The 20,651-nt window shown below is 36.0% G+C and overlaps 1 protein-coding gene across 2 annotated transcripts in view; it reads right to left on the bottom strand.

Moving 5' to 3' along the window:
* Positions 1-20,651, bottom strand: part of LOC138696895 (U2 snRNP-associated SURP motif-containing protein) — a 65,561-nt gene that overhangs the window by 35,299 nt on the left and 9,611 nt on the right. For both annotated transcript variants that reach the window (XM_069822365.1, XM_069822366.1), the window contains exons 5-10: positions 19,518-19,603; positions 19,267-19,346; positions 18,344-18,509; positions 12,913-13,076; positions 12,755-12,820; positions 1,799-1,842 (exon numbers count right to left, since the gene is read on the bottom strand). In XM_069822365.1, the coding sequence (XP_069678466.1) occupies positions 1,799-1,842; positions 12,755-12,820; positions 12,913-13,076; positions 18,344-18,509; positions 19,267-19,346; positions 19,518-19,603 (606 nt within the window). The remainder of the gene's footprint in view (positions 1-1,798; positions 1,843-12,754; positions 12,821-12,912; positions 13,077-18,343; positions 18,510-19,266; positions 19,347-19,517; positions 19,604-20,651) is intronic.

Here is a 20,651-nt window from a genome sequence, read left to right on the forward strand (position 1 = left end):
TCATTGGCCTTATTCACATTAATTATTAATTAGCGTCGGTTCTCCTGAGAGGGACACTTGACGCGATGCAGTCTGGGGTCGGCGCTCGATGAGTATGGTTGTGTGACAGCCGTGGAGAGCTGAGGGGTTTTTCTGTTTAACGGCATTCTGTGATGGGATCACGGATAACCCAGTCCAGGCAGGGACGTGTACTGCTGTAGTCGGGGCTCGATCGGGGATAGTGTCTTACTACATGTAGAAGTGTGACCGAGCTGTAGTGTGATGTGCTGTGTGATAACGGAGACATGCGAGTTGAAGAGATTATTGTTGTTTGGTTTCGAGACTGGCCTACCAGGGATCATAACAGGTTTTTCTACATCGGTAATTGTATGTTTCTTTTGATTAGTAGAAGTAGATTTGATTTCATACAGAGTATTAGGTAATTCACGAATAAGCTGGCATTCGTCAAGTGTATATTTTACATTGGTTGTGTTTGGTTTCGTATCAGTGCTTTCTGCCACATCCGACAAGTTTGGACTTGTCTAGCAAGTTACTTATACTTACAATCTGTGGGTATAGATGGTGTTACTATTGTGTGTAATGGTGAATGCCAGTTGAGTGACGATTAGTGGCAAGCCAGTTTCGATGCATTGGTGGAGTTATAGGTGGCTGTATTTCTACTGCATCCATTTTGTTCATTTTCCAATTACCGGAAGTGCTAATTAATAAATGTATAACGGATAGTTGATTATTTATGCTGAGTGTTTTCTTTTGTACCACCTCACCCATGAGACAATCAACCCTACCATACGTTTGACGGCAGGGTAAAACTTAATTGTTTAAGTATTATTTACTTATTATTTATACCAACTATTCAAATTAAACAGAGGCCCACCATTGCAGAGGTATCGTGTGGTTAGCACGATGATCCCCTCAGCTGTTATAGCTGGTTGTCATAACTGGATTTTGCTATATAACTATTGTAACTCCCCAAATGCATCACAATGTGGATGAGTACCAGTCTCATACACTGGCCGAAATTTTATGAGAGGACTCAAACCAGCATGCATTCTGTAATGCGAGACCTAGATATGATGCCTTAGACTATGAAGCCATGGTGCCGGATTTCTTTCATAATATGCATGTTAAATAAAAGTTACAATTCCTTTCTTTATTATTTTTATACAGTGGTTTGTCTCGAATTATTAGGGACTGCATATTTTACCACTTCTTAAATGGAACAATTAGAGAGCCTATTTTAGGTACCTGAAGTAATCACAATGTAGTTTAGCCCTTAATGAATCCGCATATTTTCTACCTCTGTAGAAAAAATTTACTATGTTCCATTCTGAAACATGGCAATCTTACTTTTGGGCAATCTTTATTTGAAGTCATGCAACTTTCTTTTATATTATAACTCACACAAAAATTATTTAGAAACTTATGCTTAACATTAATGTATAATTAAGTATGACACAACATAATGCGATATTTCAGATTCAAACTAACTGCATTTGCCTATATTCTCGGAAATAACAGTCACAAAGAAATTTGTGTTGCTAAAGCCAAATATTTACCCATACACTATACCCAACAGAAGTAAAAATTTCTCCCTAACTGGTAAGCACTACTATATTTGAGAAAGTAAAGTATTACACTTTCAGAATCTCCACCATTCTCTTGAAAGACACAAAAATAATTAACCATCAGAAACAAGAAACAGTGTTACTGAGTCCTCTGTTACCAAAGCAAGCAAAGATCTAATAACTTACCTGTTGATAAGAGAACAAAGTGGGATATTCGTGACTGTGTACATTACCTTTCAGTCGGGATTACCACTTTGACAACAGCCTGGGATAAAATCTGTGAGGAGAGCAGCAGCAACATCAAAATACACCCTTCACATATAATACAAAACAACAGATATCTGCATCGGCACATCACACACTCCATGAAACTGGCTGCAAAGTTAATAAGTGTAACTCCCCCACACCAACTCTGTGATGCTGGATACCATCCGAAGTGTCAGGAAAAAGAGAGTAAATTTCCTCGTCAACACAGATCTTTTCCTCCCATGAAAAAGGTTCATTTCAAATAAAACTGTAAGAATAATATTAAAATCAAGCACAACAGTTCTCTTTGAGTGTTGGGTCTGCTACGTGTGCAAAGCACTACAGGCACAAAGCTGTACTAAAAGTTTGTGTATTACACGTGAGGATTCTGAAACAAAATCAATCAAGTCCATCTCCAATCATAACTGACAAGGGGAACCGAAAGTGTCCCTGACACTAAATTCATTGAACTTTATAAGTCAATCATTTTTTTTTTAAATAAATTTCAGATAATTAAATGAAGAAAATCTCATCGAGAGAATTGGCGTCTGGAAAGGTTCCCAAAACACTGGCTGCGTTCCCACTTTAGATGGCTATTCCTATTCGTTGCCGTAGGTAATTGGTGCAGTGAGGGTCTCCAGTAACAGTCACCAAACTTCTACCAATTTCGGAAACTAGGTCTTTTGCTTCTTTACACGAGGAGCCTATTGTTTCCACAGCAAAGACGATGAAGATGTAATTGTCTACTAGATGTACGTATTTGCGACGTTTATTGCGTACGGCAGATTCTGCTGCAGAGCTAGCGAGTTTGGAAGTTGACGGCAAGTGGGAGGGAGCTAAGGTATCCACACGTCGTATCCCACATTAATGATTTTCCTCTGCTCCATGGGACCAAGGTTAAGCCATCAGGGCGCTTACCATCCGTGCGACTAATCCCAGAGGGTTCTAAAATAGCGGGGATACCAGAAGATGTTAATTCTCTCTTGATTATTCGTTAATTGTTGAATGTCTATAAAAACGTCCCTTACTCTTGACACAGCTCAGAGCACGATGACCGAAAGTGTCGACAACTTCCCACATACACATTTATGTGGTACGCACATTTTGCATCCAAGACGTAGAGCAACTGCAGTCTTAAAGGACTTGTTGTTCATCAGCGTTCCAATATTTGGGGAAGGTAGAGCTTGTAGCCAGGAACCTATCTACAAAAATCTGAACACAATACTCACCAAAAAAATTCTGTCGAATGGGCTTCAGTTTTCAAGATATCAGCTTTTGAATTTCGTTATAGCGCTTTTCAAATGTAAAGTAAGGAGGTGTAGTTGTGTTGTTAGTCTAGTAGTGTAGCAGATAAGGTCCTGGACTGACATTCGAAGGGTTCATAATAAAAATCTCCCTCTCTCTAGTCATATTGTTTGTATTTTCTTTTTTAATTATATTTTTATTCTCATTTTTATTTCCTTCTATTTTTATAGTTACATTTTGTCTGTGGATCTACCGGCTGTGGTACATTCTGGATAGTTTCCAACGTATTAAGTGATCTTTGTTTCTCGGCAATCAGCACACTCGTGATATCACGCACAACTCGTAGAAGCTGTTGGAGATCGTGCTCTCCCATACAGAACTGTTGCAAGGTGGCTAGCAGCTTTCCAACGTGGATGAATAGCAAGTACTGACATGCCTCATACAACTGTTCATACTGATATTAGTGCTGTGATCACACAATGCTTAGAGAACGACAGACGATGGGCTCTACGGTGCTGAAGATGGAAAGTATTATACCATACCCCTACTCGCCCGATCTGTCACCATGTGATTTCGATTTGATACCAAAATTGAAAGCTCCATTGCATGGGAGACGCTTCCCTACACGAGAAGACATCACCAAAGCAGTGCGATGCGAGATTACCAGATTGGACAATGGAGCAGATAATGGCATTGATCGCCTTCATTGTTGGCAGTCTTAGGGAACAGAATTCAGTAATGGAACAAACACATTATTGCATCTCCTGTTCTTACATTTCCTCAAAATGAAGCCAATACATAGCTCTCAGACACTTGGTCATTAATAAATCTATGACTTATTTACTTACTGGCTTTTAAGGAACCTGGAGGTTCATTGCCGCCCTCACATAAGCCTGCCATTGGTCCCTTTCCTGAGCAAGATTAATCCAGTCTCTACCATCATATCCCACCTCCCTCAAATCCATTTTAATATTATCTTCCCACCTACGTCTCGGCCTCCCCAAAGGTCTTTTTCCCTCTGGCCTCCCAACTGACACTCTATATGCATTTCTGGATTCGCCCATACGTGCTACATGTCCTGCCCATCTCAAACGTCTGATTTTATGTTCCTAATTATGTCAGGTGAAGAATACAATGCGTGCAGCTCTGCATTGTGTAACTTTCTCCATTCTCCTGTAACTTCAGCCCTCTTAGCCCCAAATATTTTCCTAAGAACCTTATTCTCAAACACCCTTAATCTCTGTTCCTCTCTCAAAGTGAGAGTCCAAGTTTCACAACCATACAGAACAACCAGTAATATAACTGGTTTATAAATTCTAACTTTCAGATTTTTTGACAAGACAGACGACAAAAGCTTCTCAACTGAATAATAACAGGCATTTCCCATATTTATTCTGTGTTTAATTTCCTCCCGAGTGTCATTTATATTTGTTACTGTTGCTCCAAGATATTTGAATTTTTCCACCTCTTCAAAAGATAAATCTCCAATTTTTATAGTTCCATTTCGTACAAATAAATCTATGACGCAATATAAAAATTCAAATCCAAAATTTCGCGCAATGTTACCAAGTATTACTGAAGTCTAACCGAAATTATATACCAGATGTCCGGACAAAAACTACCAGTAAAAAATTAAATAACTCACTCAATAATTAATGGAAATTAAAAATTATGTTTTATTTAACGACACTCGCAACTGCAGAGGTTATATCAGTGTCACTGGTGTGCCGAAATTTTGTCCCACAAGACTTTTTACATGCCAGTAAATCTACGACATGAGCTTGTCGCATTTAAGCACATTTAAATGCCATCGATCTGGGCCGGGGTTGAACCTGTAACCTCGGGCACAGAAGGCCAGCACTGTACTGACAGTGCCACCAAGGCCGACATAATTAATGGCTGATAATGCTGTTTGCAGCAAATGACAGAGTAACTTCCAAAGTTTGGGATGGCTATCAATAAACTTCTAAGTGTGAATCTCTTGTAGCACGACAGATATCCAGATGATACTCACTTCTCTCCATGTGTTTTGACATCTCCAGAGTGACAGTTGCTGAAGCAGCTACGATTCCCCGACACACTGGAGTCCTGTAGACGTCTTTTATAGACTTGTCGCTGAAAACTATCTTCTGCAGAAATCGATTACCAATCTTTGACAGCATATCAATAACGAAAAGATGTCGAGAAGGCATGTCATTTGGTTTCAATTTTTGCACCGACTGAATCTTGTATGTCTGAAGATGTAACCTCTTATGCAGTAAATTGTGGACAGCTGACTTTGGAATTCCTAATTCCATGCTGGCACGATGAACGGACTTAGTTGGGCTGTGCTCAACAGCATTGATTTGCTGTTCTGACACTTTCTTCCCAAGCAGTCGTTTTTCTACAAGAAAATCGGTTTCAAGAAGGGGTTTTATGCCAAGCGGTCAGTGTATGTCTCTCTTTGGCAGTTACTTCTGAGGCCACTTTTGTCTAAATTTCCTCTCCTCTGTCACAGGAAACTAGAATCTGACAAGCCAATAACAGCACTGAATTTTTTGTTGTGCTATGAACGCCATTTTGACTATCAGCCATGTACACAAGCAATAAGCAATCTCCAATGATGCCAACATAAAATTTTAAAAGTTCCTCTTTCATTTGCTGTAAATGTCATTTTCATACTTGTATTAAACTTTCTTATTGGCGAATTTTATCTTGGATACCATGTATTATTGTAATATCTTTATTATTATTATTTTTACGGACACTTGACTTTTCGTCATTCACCCATATAAAGCCAATTGTATAGACCAATTTACCGACAGAGCCCAGGGTGTGCCATATGGGGCTTGTCTATGTTGCACCCATGATGAGATGAGCAGATAATGGAGATTTGATGGGATGCCACAGGGGAACTGGAGCTCCTGGAAAAAACTCCTGCATTACCTGGACCATGGATTTGCCAACACTAGTTATAAATCAGGAGTTACACTGAGGATTGAACCAGGGTCCACAGAATTGTAAGTGCAGCGCTCTAGCTACTAGACCACTGTGTCAGCTAATATCTTTATTATAAGTATGTAACATAAAACCTAAAAGCTATTTCACATAATAAAACAATTTCATGGGATGGAGGAAATGAATCTAATTCACAAAATTAACATCTATGTTTGTCAGGAGTCAAATAGTTGTGCACAATCAATGCATTTGCCATTTGACGAAATCTTTACTTTAACTCTGCAATGGGAAGAGGAAATAAGGCTGACTAGAGTACAATTCAAGTCAATATTAAGTAGGATTGCTGACAATTGAATTACCGAAAACTATACATCACTAATAAAAGTGATTTTATCAACACTTCAAATGGTATCCATGTAATTAAAAATTACACATCACTGTTTCCCATTTTAATCTCACTTGTGCTATCAAAGGTGTTCGTGTGTATGTTTACCCCAGTTCAAGGTCAGCATTTCGATTCAAAGCAGAATCCCTAACTCAGAAAATGAGCACTTTCAAAAGACACGAGTTTTCGAATATGACCGAACGCAATTAGAAACTCTGGATGTATGTTCTTTTCATTTGGAGAATTTTTAATTAAGTAGGGTTTCGAAGGAAGTACAATGCCGTGTAGACCCAAAGGCAGGGAAGTTGAGCTCCCATGCTACCAAAACCACAGCAATGGCAGAAGTGAAAAATCAGCATCACACTTGGCTGTTGAACCCTCAGATAAGAATAATGGACTACAATTAACAGGAGACTAAGTGGGCCCAAGAGCTGAACTAAAAGTTACAGCAAAGAGAAAAGCTCTTATCTCCACTCAAGACCGAACCTGTTTTCTTCAAGTCTATAGTCAATTTGTTCTACCAACTGGTTACCTCGACTCTCATGCAAATGGATATTTGACAAATTTAAAATTCATAACCAAATATCAACTCACACATGTGTACTTAGAACATCTCACAATTTTAAACAGTTCAATTTTATACAATTCCCATTTCCACCATATATCAGATGAATATATCAGTATGTCCTAAAGAACATAACTGATGATTTGAGGCAAATATAACTGTAAATACACCAAAGAAAATTTCTTCGGCATATTAAATGTACTTTTACACATTCCTCACTCTAAAACAAAAAAAAAAAAAAAAAAAAAAAAAAAAAAAAACAGGCTAGAAAACGCCTAAGAATTTGGGGTTGAATACAAATGGTTGTAAGATTTTAATAAAAATACGAAATACTGCAGTGTCGAGTTAAAGGCTGGGGACAGCATTCAGGAACTACAGCTTGGTACACATAACATACTCGAATATCATGAGAACCTGTTTCACCTGGCTGAATCTAACATTACGCTATTAAACCGATGTATGTGAAGGTACGTAATAAAAGCATGTCTATGTATATCCACATCATAAATTACAAAGCCAAATATTATGACAGAACTCTGCAATGTAACACAAGATCACAAAACTAAGAATATATGTGATGACAGTCCCACTGCACCAGAAGTGACACAAGTGATGAGCCTTGCCTGTCCTGCCAAGTTACCACAATCTCGTATGTGTTAAATATGTACAGTATACACAGGCACACATTACAGTTGTAAACAGGTAGCCCCAGGTGGTAAAATTCATGTCATTCATTTCGGCCTTAGCTACTAATAATTTAAATATAGTCAACTACATTCTGTGAGGCATTTACATAATGTCTCACTGAATCATAAATAACTGAACATTTGCTAAATTGTATTACAATAATATCTAAAAGGGGAAAGGCATAAACAGCATAACAGTCATTTTCGATAATCTACAAATATACAGATTAATTTCTTCTCTCCTAAGTGTGAAATTCTTGTTCATGGACTCTCATTAAGATTCCACTATGATTTTTGTTATTACAGTCTGCGTCACCATTTTTGGCGTGTGAAAAAAGTAATGGGAATGTTAAGTGCGAGTGTTTTACATTTGCCACAGTCAGTCTGACAACTGTGTTTGGTAAATGGCTGATGTGACGTGTATAGGAACTGGTACCATTCTCAGCTGCACTAGTAACATGCTCACAAACTGGGCAATATATATCTAGGACACACGCCAAAAACGCTGGTGCCAGCTGCACGATAATTCTTATATATCCATGGGGGATATGTTCCAAAACCTACCGTGAATAACAGCAAACCCTATAAGTTCTTTTTCGTTAACGTACATATATTATGATAAAGTAGTAGTAATTTCAAATGGCTGGAGTTTGATTTCACACCATTAGTACTCATGCTTCCCATCTGAGTTTTGCTACATCTTTTCGGTCTTCTTCCCTGGGTCCATGTAAAAGTGTTTCTTGTTTGAAGCTACATCTCTCCACACTGGGAGCACCCTATTCTTTATTCCTGAGACTATTCCCATTCTTTGAAGATTCATCTAAGCAGCCATGACCTGTTTACAATCTGAAAACTGCTACTGCAGTTCTTCATGGAAGGTGTTTAATCTTGTCAGCATATACTTACGGCTTTTAAGAAACCTGGAGGTTCATTGCCGCCCTCACATAAGCCCGCCATTGGTCCCTATCCTGAGCAACATTAATCGAGTCTCTACAATCATATCCCACCTCCCTCAAATCCATTTTTATATTATCCTCTCATCTACATCTCGGATTCCCCAAAGATCTTTTTCTCTCCGGTCTCCCAACTAACACACTATATGCATTTCTGGATTTGCTCATACATGCTACATGCCCTGCCCATTTCAAACATCTGGATTTAATGTTCCTAATTATGTTAGATGAAGAATACAATGTGTGCAGTTCTGGGTCGTGTAACTTTCTTCATTCTCCTGTAACTTCATCCCTCTTAGCCCCAAATATTTTCCTAAGCACCTTATTCTCTAACACCATTAACCTCTGTTCCTCTCTCAAAGTGAGAGTCCAAGTTTCACAACCATACAGAACAACAGTAATATAACTGTTTTATACATTCTAACTTTCAGTTTTTTTAACATCACCCCTGTTACATGAGCGAGTTTACTAGACTTCACTCACACTGCAAAAGGACAAAGTACATTTCAATGTGTAGACTTAAGGCCTGCTTCCACTTAGCAGAACCGAATCCAACAGACTTTCTGTTCACAATGTATTTAAATGGAAGACAGCAGAAAGCGAAGCATCGAATTGAATAGAATTCATGAGCTAGAATATTTATTCCACTGCCAGAAAAGAATTTCTTGTTTTGGGTATGATCGTATCTTCTCATGAAGCCTTCGTGGAAAAACAAATGAATGTAATTTGTTTATTGAAAGTTGGCTGTCTTGGTTTAACTTTTTGAGAGCAGACTGGATGACAAAAGCTTCTCAACTGAATAATAACAGGCATTTCCCATATTTATTCTGTGTTTAATTTCCTCCTGAGTCTCATTTATATTTGTTACTGTTGCTCCTAGATATTTCAATTTTTCTACCTCTTCAAAGGATAAATTTCCAGTTTTCATATTTCTATTTTGTACAATATTCTTGTCACGAGACATAATCATATACTTGTCTTTTCTGGATTTACTTCCAAACCTATCTCTTTACTTGTGTTTTCCCTAATAGTTTGTGGATTTCTGTGGTTTTCCTAAGGTGCTAAGACACCTTCCAGCATTTCTTCTTCCGATCAGCTTCTCCACCCCCTCCCCTTCCTCCCAGTTATGTGGTAGCTATTAGGTTACGTCCATTTTCGGCTTTTTTCCCTTCAAAATTTTCTAGAGCTTCTTTAGTGGAGCAGCGAAATTCAGAGACAAGCGACTAACAGGCTTGGAGATCACATATTCAGTTTTTCTCAGCTCCAAACTCCCTTGCAAGGACGCATTTTCGCGTACCTTTTAAAGTTTCTCCTCCATTTTCTCCCTTCTCATTCATTTGGCCACTGCAGATGGACACTGCTTAATAAGTAACATCATGCACGCACAACATGCATATTGCAAAACATATTCTTCAGATTAAAACGGTTGGTGCTAAAATACGTAAAAAAAAAATATTGCCAAGGTTAACTGAAGATTATTATGACTACAATTTCTGCAACTAATTAGGGATTACGATATTTTTAATACAATTAACTGCCACTCTTAGCATACACAGTGCTTTGAGGAACTGCTCTGATATTACATACAGGAGATGGCTGTATATCCAAGTCCTGAGCAAAGGTGCAAACAGGTGTAGCTACTTCTGAAGCTTTCAGTACAAAATACCAAGACATACTGATGTGTTTTTTTGCCTTGACCCTTACTAAAAACAAAAGCAAAAGCAGTTACCAAGGAAAAGCACTGTTGTTACTGTGCCGTTTTGTTTCGGCACACTTGGTTCATTTCTTTCTTTTTCCTTTCTTTCTTTCTTTCTTTTCTATTCTCATTATTTTCTTTTTAGTATTAGTTTACCTCACCTTTTCATAGATGGCTTTACTTCTCCATTTTTAGTCTTTCTTTCTCCTTTAGATAGCTTGTTTCTTTTCTTCCATTTTTACTCTATTATTCCGGACGTATAAGGAGCGAACTTTGGGATCACGTGACTTGAGATTGGTTTCTCATTGGCCATTTTGCTTTTGGCGTCGGTTTTGGGGGAGAATTTCGTTTTGAGTGCAGTTTCGGGGAGACTCTCATTGAGGAAGGTTGGACCACAGCAGGGAGAGCTGTAGGTTGGTGTTACGACTATCCGTGAGGGAACCACGGATAACCCAGTTCAGGAGGAACGTGGAGTGCTGTAGTCTGGGATCGACCGGGGTTCGTGACTTACTACGGGTGGAAACGTAACCGAGCTGCGGTGATGTATGCTGTGTGTATATAGAGGTATGAGTGTCGAAGAGAGATCATTGTTGAGTTGGTTTCGTGACTGGCATACTAGGAACCTAAACAGGGTTTTAAATATTAGTAAAGTTAAGTTTATTATGATTCATAGTAGGAGTTTGATTTCATAAGGAGTATTGGATTATTACGGAATAAGCTGGCACGTGTCAAAGGTTTTACATTGGTTGTGTTAGGTTGTGTAAAAGTGATTGCTATTATGTTAGACAAGTTGGGACTTGTCTAGCAAGCTGCAAATAATTACAAACTATGAGTACAGATGGCGTTACTAGTTTGTGTAATGGCGAATGCCAGTTCAGAGAACTTTAGTGACAAGCCAGTGTCGATGGTTGGTGAAATATCAGTGATTGTACTCTTACGGGAGACCTTGGTTCGTTTCCATCTTTCTAAAGTGTTATTAATAAATGTTGAAAGAGAGTGTTAATGTTTTATATGGAGTGTTTTCTTGATATCACCTCACCAAAGAGACAGTCGACCCTATCATACCTTTCTACGGCAGGGTAATACTTTATTGTTGTAGTATTGTTTACTCAATATTTTTACCATCTATACAAAGTAAAGAAGAGTGTTTTTTTGCCTTGACCCTTACTAAAAACAAAAGCAAAAGCAGTTACCAAGGAAAAGCACTGTTGTTACTAATGCTGAACTGTTTGCAGCAGAGCCATTAGTTGTATAGCTCTCCAATATTTTTTGCTTATAGATGTTTTTTCTAGTAATTGCCATTTGCATGCATATAACCCTAAGACATTCCTTATCAATATCTATCAATATTAATGCAATACAATTTGAAAATGTACAGTTATTTACAATACCCTACATTAACACACACATTGACAGCATATATTATGTACTCCTTTAACTGTCACATTACACTGTATGTAACTTTTGTAAAATAGTGCATAATAAAATTTATTAGGTACTGTACTTTTCCGTGTCTCACATTAATCAACAACACAATTTTATTATATGTCTTTCTTAAATTCATAAATGGCTAGAATATTAAGTCTCGATTAGATAATGTAAAATGTAACAAAATAACCACAATGGAGTTCTGAAAAGCATGCATGAAAACTCTCTTTACTGCAATAATATACAGACTTTTACTTTTTGGGACTTCTTGAACAATTGGAAGAAAAATCATTCATAAAATTACAATCTCCACAATGAATATTATCTTAGTAAAATTTTACTGTTGCGAAATTATTATGAAGACCATACAATACAAATCCACTCCATAACCCAAATATCAATCAATTTTCAAAAGTATGTCTCTGAAAACATTATCCTTTTTATTATTTATATTACTTGCATTCAAGCTATGTAACTGTGGTTATAGAGTCAATTTAATAATTGACTGAAAAGTACACTTTTTCTTTTCTTGTACAGAGGAGGGACCTGAAGGTTTGCACTACAGCCTGAGGCTTATTGTGCTTACCATTCCTATTTCGTGATGATTGGGTAGCTGAACGCTGCACTCTTGTACAAGTACAGCACGCTGAACTGAACCCAAGCTATGGTATGGTATGGTATGGATGATGATGATATGTGAATTAATGATGGTGAAATGAGTCTAAGGTCCAACGCCGAAAGTTACCCAGCAATTCTGTTTCAAACCCCGGAGAAACCCCAACCAGGATTTGAACCTGGGCTCGCCTGTTTCACAGTCAGATGCACTGACCGTTACTCCACAGCTGTGAACAAGCACACTCTTAAAATACTTCCCATATGCAAGAGCAGACACTAAGGGAAAGTAAAGAAAAGTCTACACATTCTTAATGGAAATTATACGCTTGACACAGTTATTTTCTTGGTCTGCCACCATATACCCAGGGCTACCACTTATTTTAAACTTAAGCAAGTCTCCGTAACTCATACTAACTGAAGGAACAAACATTACCTTGTCTAGTTCGTCCTTCTCCTTCGATTCTGTTGGATATGGATCATTTGGTCTCATATGTTGAACCTAGAATCAGATTAAAGCTTTTAACACACACTCCTAGCACTGAAATGAATATGCTCTTGGTTGCAAATGACTGTTTTCATGCCCAACGTTACCTTGTGCTTGTCCCTCTTGTTTGGCTGTGCATTGAATGGCAGTCCGGATGGTGGTGGAGGCATGGTAAGCTCAAGCATAGCAGGAGGAATGTAGATGGGATGCGGAGGTATTGGTACTGCTTTACCCCAGCCCAATTTCATTTCATATGCCATGACGTCCTTGCCTATAAATAACCAAGTACAAATCGTCTTATATTTCAGATCTATATACCACCTCAACTTTAAACTTTAAACTGTGCTAGAACTGCTATAGTTACGAACTATCCATTGTTTTACAATTAAAATCTTAAGGGGAGAGGATGGTATTTTTTAAAACTTTTTTCCTATTTGGTGTAAAATATTAATTTTTTGTATGTGGAGAGCTCATAGCTGTTGCAACTCAACCAAATAAAAATATTTTGAAAAAAAAAAAATTAAGGGCCCAAATTTGAAAAAAAAATATACCCAATGCAGGACTGTACTAAAACCGATATATCTAAACCGTTTTTAAAGATAGATTCAAACAGTTTTTGCAATGTATTTGCAAAAGCATGTTCTACAAACTGTCTGTAACAGAATTTTGATATTAGTCCCTACGTTTGTAAAATAAACAATTAAAATTTAATAACAATTTTCTGATTTCCTTTCTTGCAAACAAACGGACGTATTTTTAAAATGAATTCAATTAACAAAATTCTGTTACAGAGAAAAGCTTCCTAATAGTCTAAAGAATGTGTGTTCTAAATTTCATGCATGTATCTTTAATAGTTCAGAAATTATATCCATTTTAGTCTGGCAATGTAGCAAAAAAATGAAGTTACTGGAAACCGATAAAAGCGGGTGTGTGATTTAAAAATCCATAGTGCAGGAAGTTTAAAAATGACGTCTCAACATCCGATAAGGGCACAAATACCCACAAAATGTTATGCAATGCATTCCACACATATCAAAAGATATTTTAAAGAAAAAAAAAAAATTTTTTTTTTGAAAATTTAATTTACTGAAAACAACAATAAAAGTGGGCGAGTGATTTAAAAATCCATAATGCAGGAAGTTTAAAAATGGTGACTCAACATCTGATAAGGGCACAAATACCCACAAAATGTTATGCTATGCATTCCACACATATCACGGAGTATTTTAAAGAATTTTTTTTTTCTTTTTGAAAATTTACTCATTTTTCATCAAAAAATACCATCCTCTATCCTTAAGCTCTTAAAATTAAAAAGAATGGATATTCCATCTCAAGAAAAGAGATTTCAGAAATGATCTTTTCGAGAAATATGGACAAGTAACTGACCAAATAGAGAACATCTAAATATTGACAGTTGCACAAACTCACTTTCATAATTAAAAACAGCAACATTAATATATATAGTAAAAGTTTGAAATTATGTATATATACAGAGCAAGTCAACCTAAGTTACTGGTATTCTTATTAGGGAGCCATGAGGTTTCTTTTTAACAGGTGGAGGTTTTGGTTTTCCTGGCCTCTTTTTTGCTCTCTTTTTGATAGGTGGAGGTTTTGAATTTTCATGGCCTCTTTTTTGCTTTCTTTTTGATAGGTGGAGGTTTTGAGTTTTCCTGGCCTCTTTTTTGCTTTAAGTCCAGCAAAGGACACAAATGCATGAGTTTTCATCAGCTTTTGTATTAAGACAGTAACACTATTCTGTTGACACTTCACATTGTCAATTAGCCAGTTGTCTGGACTGCATTAGAAAATATGTATTTTTAACTGTTGTTAGATACACAGTACAGCAATGCATTTTTCCTAACTGAAACCCTAGATTATATATGTAACAGATAGGTCAGCCTTACAGGCTTTGACGTTAACAACTTTTGTCAGATTTACTATGCTGCCATCTAGTTGTTACATAAGGAATCACGTCATAATTCCCATTTGAATTGCCTTAGTGACTGTACTGCCATCTTGTGTTTGTTTACAGCGGACGAGTGGCAATCCTGGCGGTTGTTCTCTCAAAGTGCTGCCGATTTTAACATAGCGATAAGTTATCTGTTACATAATTATATGATCTAGGCTGAAACGCATCTATTGAAGAAGTTGTATGTGTTGTGTTTATGCAAGTTTTGAAGGTATTTTTCACAGGCTGTATAACCATCGAAACAGAGTGTTGTTAAATAATTTCATATTTTAGGTGGCAAGAAACAGGCTCTCTCGTCTGAAGCAGGGTCTAAAAGAACAAACATCTGAAGATATGTGTATGGGGATGGAATTGAGCCCAAGAATAAGTTAAATATTATGTTTTATTTAACGATGCTCGCAACTGCAAAGGTTATATAAGCGTCGCCGGATGTGCCGGAATTTTGTCCCGCAGGAGTTCTTTTACATGCCAGTAAATCTATTGACATGAGCCTGTCGCATTTAAGCACACTTAAATGCCATCGACCTGGCAAAGGATCGAACCCGCAACCTTGGGCATAGAAGGCAAGCGCTATACCAACTCGCCAACCAGGTCGACCCAAGAATAAGTACATGTCGCCTTACACAAGAATTGAAGAATATATGGTAATGTAATGTTCTATGGTAAGATGTTTGAAATTTCTTAAGTTTCATTTTTATAAGGTGTCTAGTTCATAAACTGATTCTAACTGATCCAGTAACATACATGAGCAAAATGCATTGCTGTACGACTGAGATTGAAAATGTAATCTGCCAGCAGAATTGTATTGACAGTGTAATGCAACTGATATGTAAACCCCACACATTGTGTACTTTGCCCGATTTAAAGCAAACAAGAAGTTGAGAAAATCAAATGTGTCACCCAACACAAAGCAATCTTGTGGCTCGGTAAAAATGTTTGTCACTTTTAGATTCATTTTGTATTTTCAGTACAGCTTTACTATGGTAATATTTCAAACATTCTTTTACATAATTACATAAATTAAATTAGGACAAGTTTTTCACTATGCCATAAATTATGAAATTAAATTAGAACAAGTTTTTCACTATGCAATAAATTATGAAATTAAATTAGAACAAGTTTTTCACTATGCCATAAATTATGAAATTAAATTAGAACAAGTTTTTCACTATGCAATAAATTATGAAATTAAATTAGAACAAGTTTTTCACTATGCCATAAATTATGAAATTAAATTAGAACAAGTTTTTCACTATGCCATAAATTATGAAATTAAATTAGAACAAGTTTTTCACTATGCCATAAATTATGAAATTAAATTAGAACAAGTTTTTCACTATGCAATAAATTATGAAATTAAATTAGAACAAGTTTTTCACTATGCAATAAATTATGAAATTAAATTAGAACAAGTTTTTCACTATGCCATAAATTATGAAATTAAATTAGAACAAGTTTTTCACTATGCCATAAATTATGAAATTAAATTAGAACAAGTTTTTCACTATGCCATAAATTATGAAATTAAATTAGAACAAGTTTTTCACTATGCCATAAATTATGAAATTAAATTAGAACAAGTTTTTCACTATGCCATAAATTATGAAATTAAATTAGAACAAGTTTTTCACTATGCCATAAATTATGAAATTAAATTAGAACAAGTTTTTCACTATGCAATAAATTATGAAATTAAATTAGAACAAGTTTTTCACTATGCCATAAATTATGAAATTAAATTAGAACAAGTTTTTCACTATGCCATAAATTATGAAATTAAATTAGAACAAGTTTTTCACTATGCCATAAATTATGAAATTAAATTAGAACAAGTTTTTCACTATGCCATAAATTATGAAATTAAATTAGAACAAGTTTTTCACTATGCCATAAATTATGAAATTAAATTAGAACAAGTTTTTCACTATGCCATAAATTATGAAATTAAATTAGAACAAGTTTTTCACTATGCCATAAATTATGAAATTAAATTAGAACAAGTTTTTCACTATGCCATAAATTATGAAGCAGAGATTTTCAACAGAATGCAAATTTATGAACACAAAATCTGTTATTTGAGTATGAAAGAAATGTTATATTGGACGAATACACATATGATTTACAACTGTGCTTTTCATAATTGAACTACAGTGAAACCTGTTCAAGACGGAAGTGACATGGTCCTAATTTTTTTTCCATTGTGGACAGGTTTCCGTGTTATTCAGGTGTGACGTTAAAATGAAATATTTTAAAAACAAAATGGCATGCCGCAAATTGTAGGAATTACAAAATATTCCGTTTAACACTGCTGACATTAAATCAGCTTCCTGTCGCTTATTTAATTGGTGAATGATCTTGATGAAAATCTCATTTCCTGTATAAATTGTATCGTAACTCACTCATTAAACACTATAAAGTCTATTAATTACACTAAATTTAATATCTAACACTATACTATAATACTTTACTGTGTATCACAGCACATTATTTAATTGGGCTAGGGGCCTACAAGTCTTGAATTCTGGATTATCTAATTTCTTTTCCAGTTCAAGGTTTGCTTTGCAGAATAGATCCAGAAATTGGCATGATCTTTGAAAGGGCAAGAAGAATCCACTCCCACAACAGTTCATTTATTTCTATGTAACCAGTTGCTTTCTGTTTCCTTTTATGTCACCATTATTGACCGCAAGCCACTCACTCATGATACGGCCTTTATTTTTTAAAGTCTTACATTACACCTGAGTTTTCCACTCATAAATTTCAACACTGTTTTTCATACGCTTCGTTTCTCATTTTCCTCTATAACTTTTACTTCATCAATTAATGATAGTGCAGCATTTTTACGCAACTTTTCTTTATCACGAAATCCCTAATACACTTGCATTCTACCCAGCTAAGATAGTATACAGGAGTGAAGCATTGAACATCTTTGAAGGGACTCGTCTGCCTAGTCAATAGGGTGATAAAATTTATGATCACCAGGCCAACACACCCTCAAAAATGTTACAAAGAAAATTTGTTTTTATCTTAGTGACCTACGTATTTCGTATATTCCTTGAAAGCACATACTGTTTCAAAATATAGTTTACACTAAAGTAGTGTGTCCAAAATATTATTTCCATTTTGAACAGTAGCAGACAGTTTCCGTTTCCGCATTGGACAGTTTCCGTTTTATTCAGGAAAAATTACACATAATACATATGAATTTCGCCGGGAAAAAATAAATTGTTCCGAAATAGACAGGATTCCGGATTATTCAGGTTCCGATTTGAACAGTTTTCACTGTAGTAATTCTGCAACATCAACAAGTTTTATCATATTATTCATTTGATAATTGAGGGCTTAATATCAAAGACAGACATCTGTCGTCTCCATAGTTTTGATCTAGAGGCATTTTTTAATTCACAGTGTTCTTTGTTTTATAGTATTAGAGTTTGCATATGGTTTCACTATAACTGGAAAGAACATGAAAAATTGTATAAAAAACCACAGCTGTCTAAATTTCGATTGAGGTCAGATGTCTGTCTTTGATATTAAACTACTCAATTATTCTTAAAGTAACAAATTACCATTAAGAAACTTGAGCGCCCGTTCACCATCCTTTCTATTCATGAAAGCCACAAAACCGCAATTTCTACCACGAGCCTTCTCCTCATCAGACCTGGGCCACATAATCTTAATGCTAGCCAGTGGACCATAGCGCCCGAACACTTCCATCAACTGCTGCTCTGTGATCTGAAACAAAATTAGTAAATGGCAAAATTTGTTGTAAACACCTTAGAAAGTTGTTAATTTCAACTGGCCAGTCATACTTACATACTATAATTAATCGACAATGTGCATAACTGATGGTTAGAAATAGATCACTAAATCAGTTAGTTATAAATGCTTTGTTAATCTATAAAGAAGCACTTATTGCAATCTAGTGTGGAGGGAAGAAAATAAAAGCTGATAACTGGTTGTGTTACCATGTTTACCTGAATCTTGTATGGCCTCATTCAGAGGAGCAATTCAATTTTTCGAACTGTTTTCTTCATTTAAACACATGAATTTCCTGTGCTACCTTCTAAAAATCAAATGTCATAGTGGTATTGTAAAAAAAAAAAATAATAATAATAATAATAATAATAAAATAAAATAAAAAATAAAGGTTTCACATCTCCAATCTTCCTTTAAAACTGTTCTGATCACGAATTTTCTGCAAATGCTGAAATCTTGCACATGTGTTGTCTTGATAGTCTCAAATCGCACAATATAATTCAAATACAAAAATATGCATACATAAGTAACTCCGTAACTTAAAATTAAGAAGATTACAATTAAATACAAGGAGTTACAACAGGATACAGAAGGCTTCACTTTTGTTGCACTCCTTACCTAGAATGATAAGACTGAACTGTTGGAAGCAAATCATGAGATCTAACAATCATTCATGCATATTAACAGTAATATTCAGTGTGACAGTAATTTAAAGATTCAAGTTGCAACATACCTTTGGATTCAGGTTCCCCAGGTATAGATTTGTAGTAGTTGGGTCTCCATTGTCATATGAGCCGTATTTGGACTCTTCTGCTGCTCACAAAAATAAATCTTATAATGCCATGATTCTCAAACTAGTCAGTTTATTGCATATCTATCAAATAAACATGGTAAGATTTCCACTTTCAACATGGGGAATGAAAATCGTCACAACTTTTAGTATGTCACAGGAAGAGAGATGGGCTGCTTGTAACCTCCACTTACACGTCTTTATAGCGGGCACTCCATCTTCTAATGTAGATTTGACAGCTCCCTTGTACTTATGTCTCTCCTCCCTTTCTTCTTGAATCCTGAAATATGTGTATTAAAGTATTTCAATTACCATTTGCAACATAATATACATAAAACAAAGAAAAGAATGCAGTTGCAAACAGTATTTTTTACGTGCTTATTTAACGACGCTGTATCAACTGCTACGTTATTTAGTATCGAGTCCACACCTGTGGAGTAACGGTCAGCGCGTTGGCCACGAAACCAGGTGGTCTGGGTTCGAATCCCAGTCAGGTAAATTACCTGGTTGAGGTTTTTTCCGGGGTTTTCCCTCAACCCAATATGAGCAAATGCTGGGTAACCTTCGGTGCTGGACCCCGGATTCATTTCACCGGCATTATCACCTTCATCTCATTCAGACGCTAAATAACCAAAGATGTTGATAAAGTGTCGTAAAATAACCTACTAAAATAAAATAAATTTAGTATCGATGAAATTAGTGACAGCGAGATGAGGTCGAAGATTCGCTATAAATTACCTGACTTCGCCTTACGGTTGGGGAAAACCTCGTAAAAACACAACTAGGTAATCAGCTCAAGCGGGTATCGCAAGCACCTGCGATTGAGCTATGCTGGTGGCTTGCCATCAATATTAACGAGAGAATTGTTTATGATCTCATGTCGAAACCTTCCTTCAAACTGATCTACACAGCAGATAGATAAATATAAAAGTGACAGGGGATTCATCAAATTTCTATGATATTAATGAGATTGTAAGGATGTTTGGGATTTGAAATAAAATTTTGATATTACTTTTCATTTGTCTTTATACTCCATTTAAATTTAACAAGGTGGAGTACCCAGACAATACCCATGTTAACTGGACCATGGGCTTGCCCAACACAAGTTATAAATTGGAAGTGGATCAACTGGGATTTGAACCTGGGCCCCTGGCTTATAAGCCCAGTTCGATAGCAATAAATTAAATCTCTCAATGTAAAAATGTTTCATCAATTTAAAATAATTCTGAGAGATAGGTAAAAAATGACTGGAACTGCACTATCCATTCAGAACTCTTGTAAATATAAACATAAATTATTTCAACAGTAAAACATCGATTATCCATTTT

Source organism: Periplaneta americana, chromosome 3 (assembly GCF_040183065.1).
Source record: "Periplaneta americana isolate PAMFEO1 chromosome 3, P.americana_PAMFEO1_priV1, whole genome shotgun sequence".
NCBI lineage: Eukaryota > Metazoa > Arthropoda > Insecta > Blattodea > Blattidae > Periplaneta > Periplaneta americana.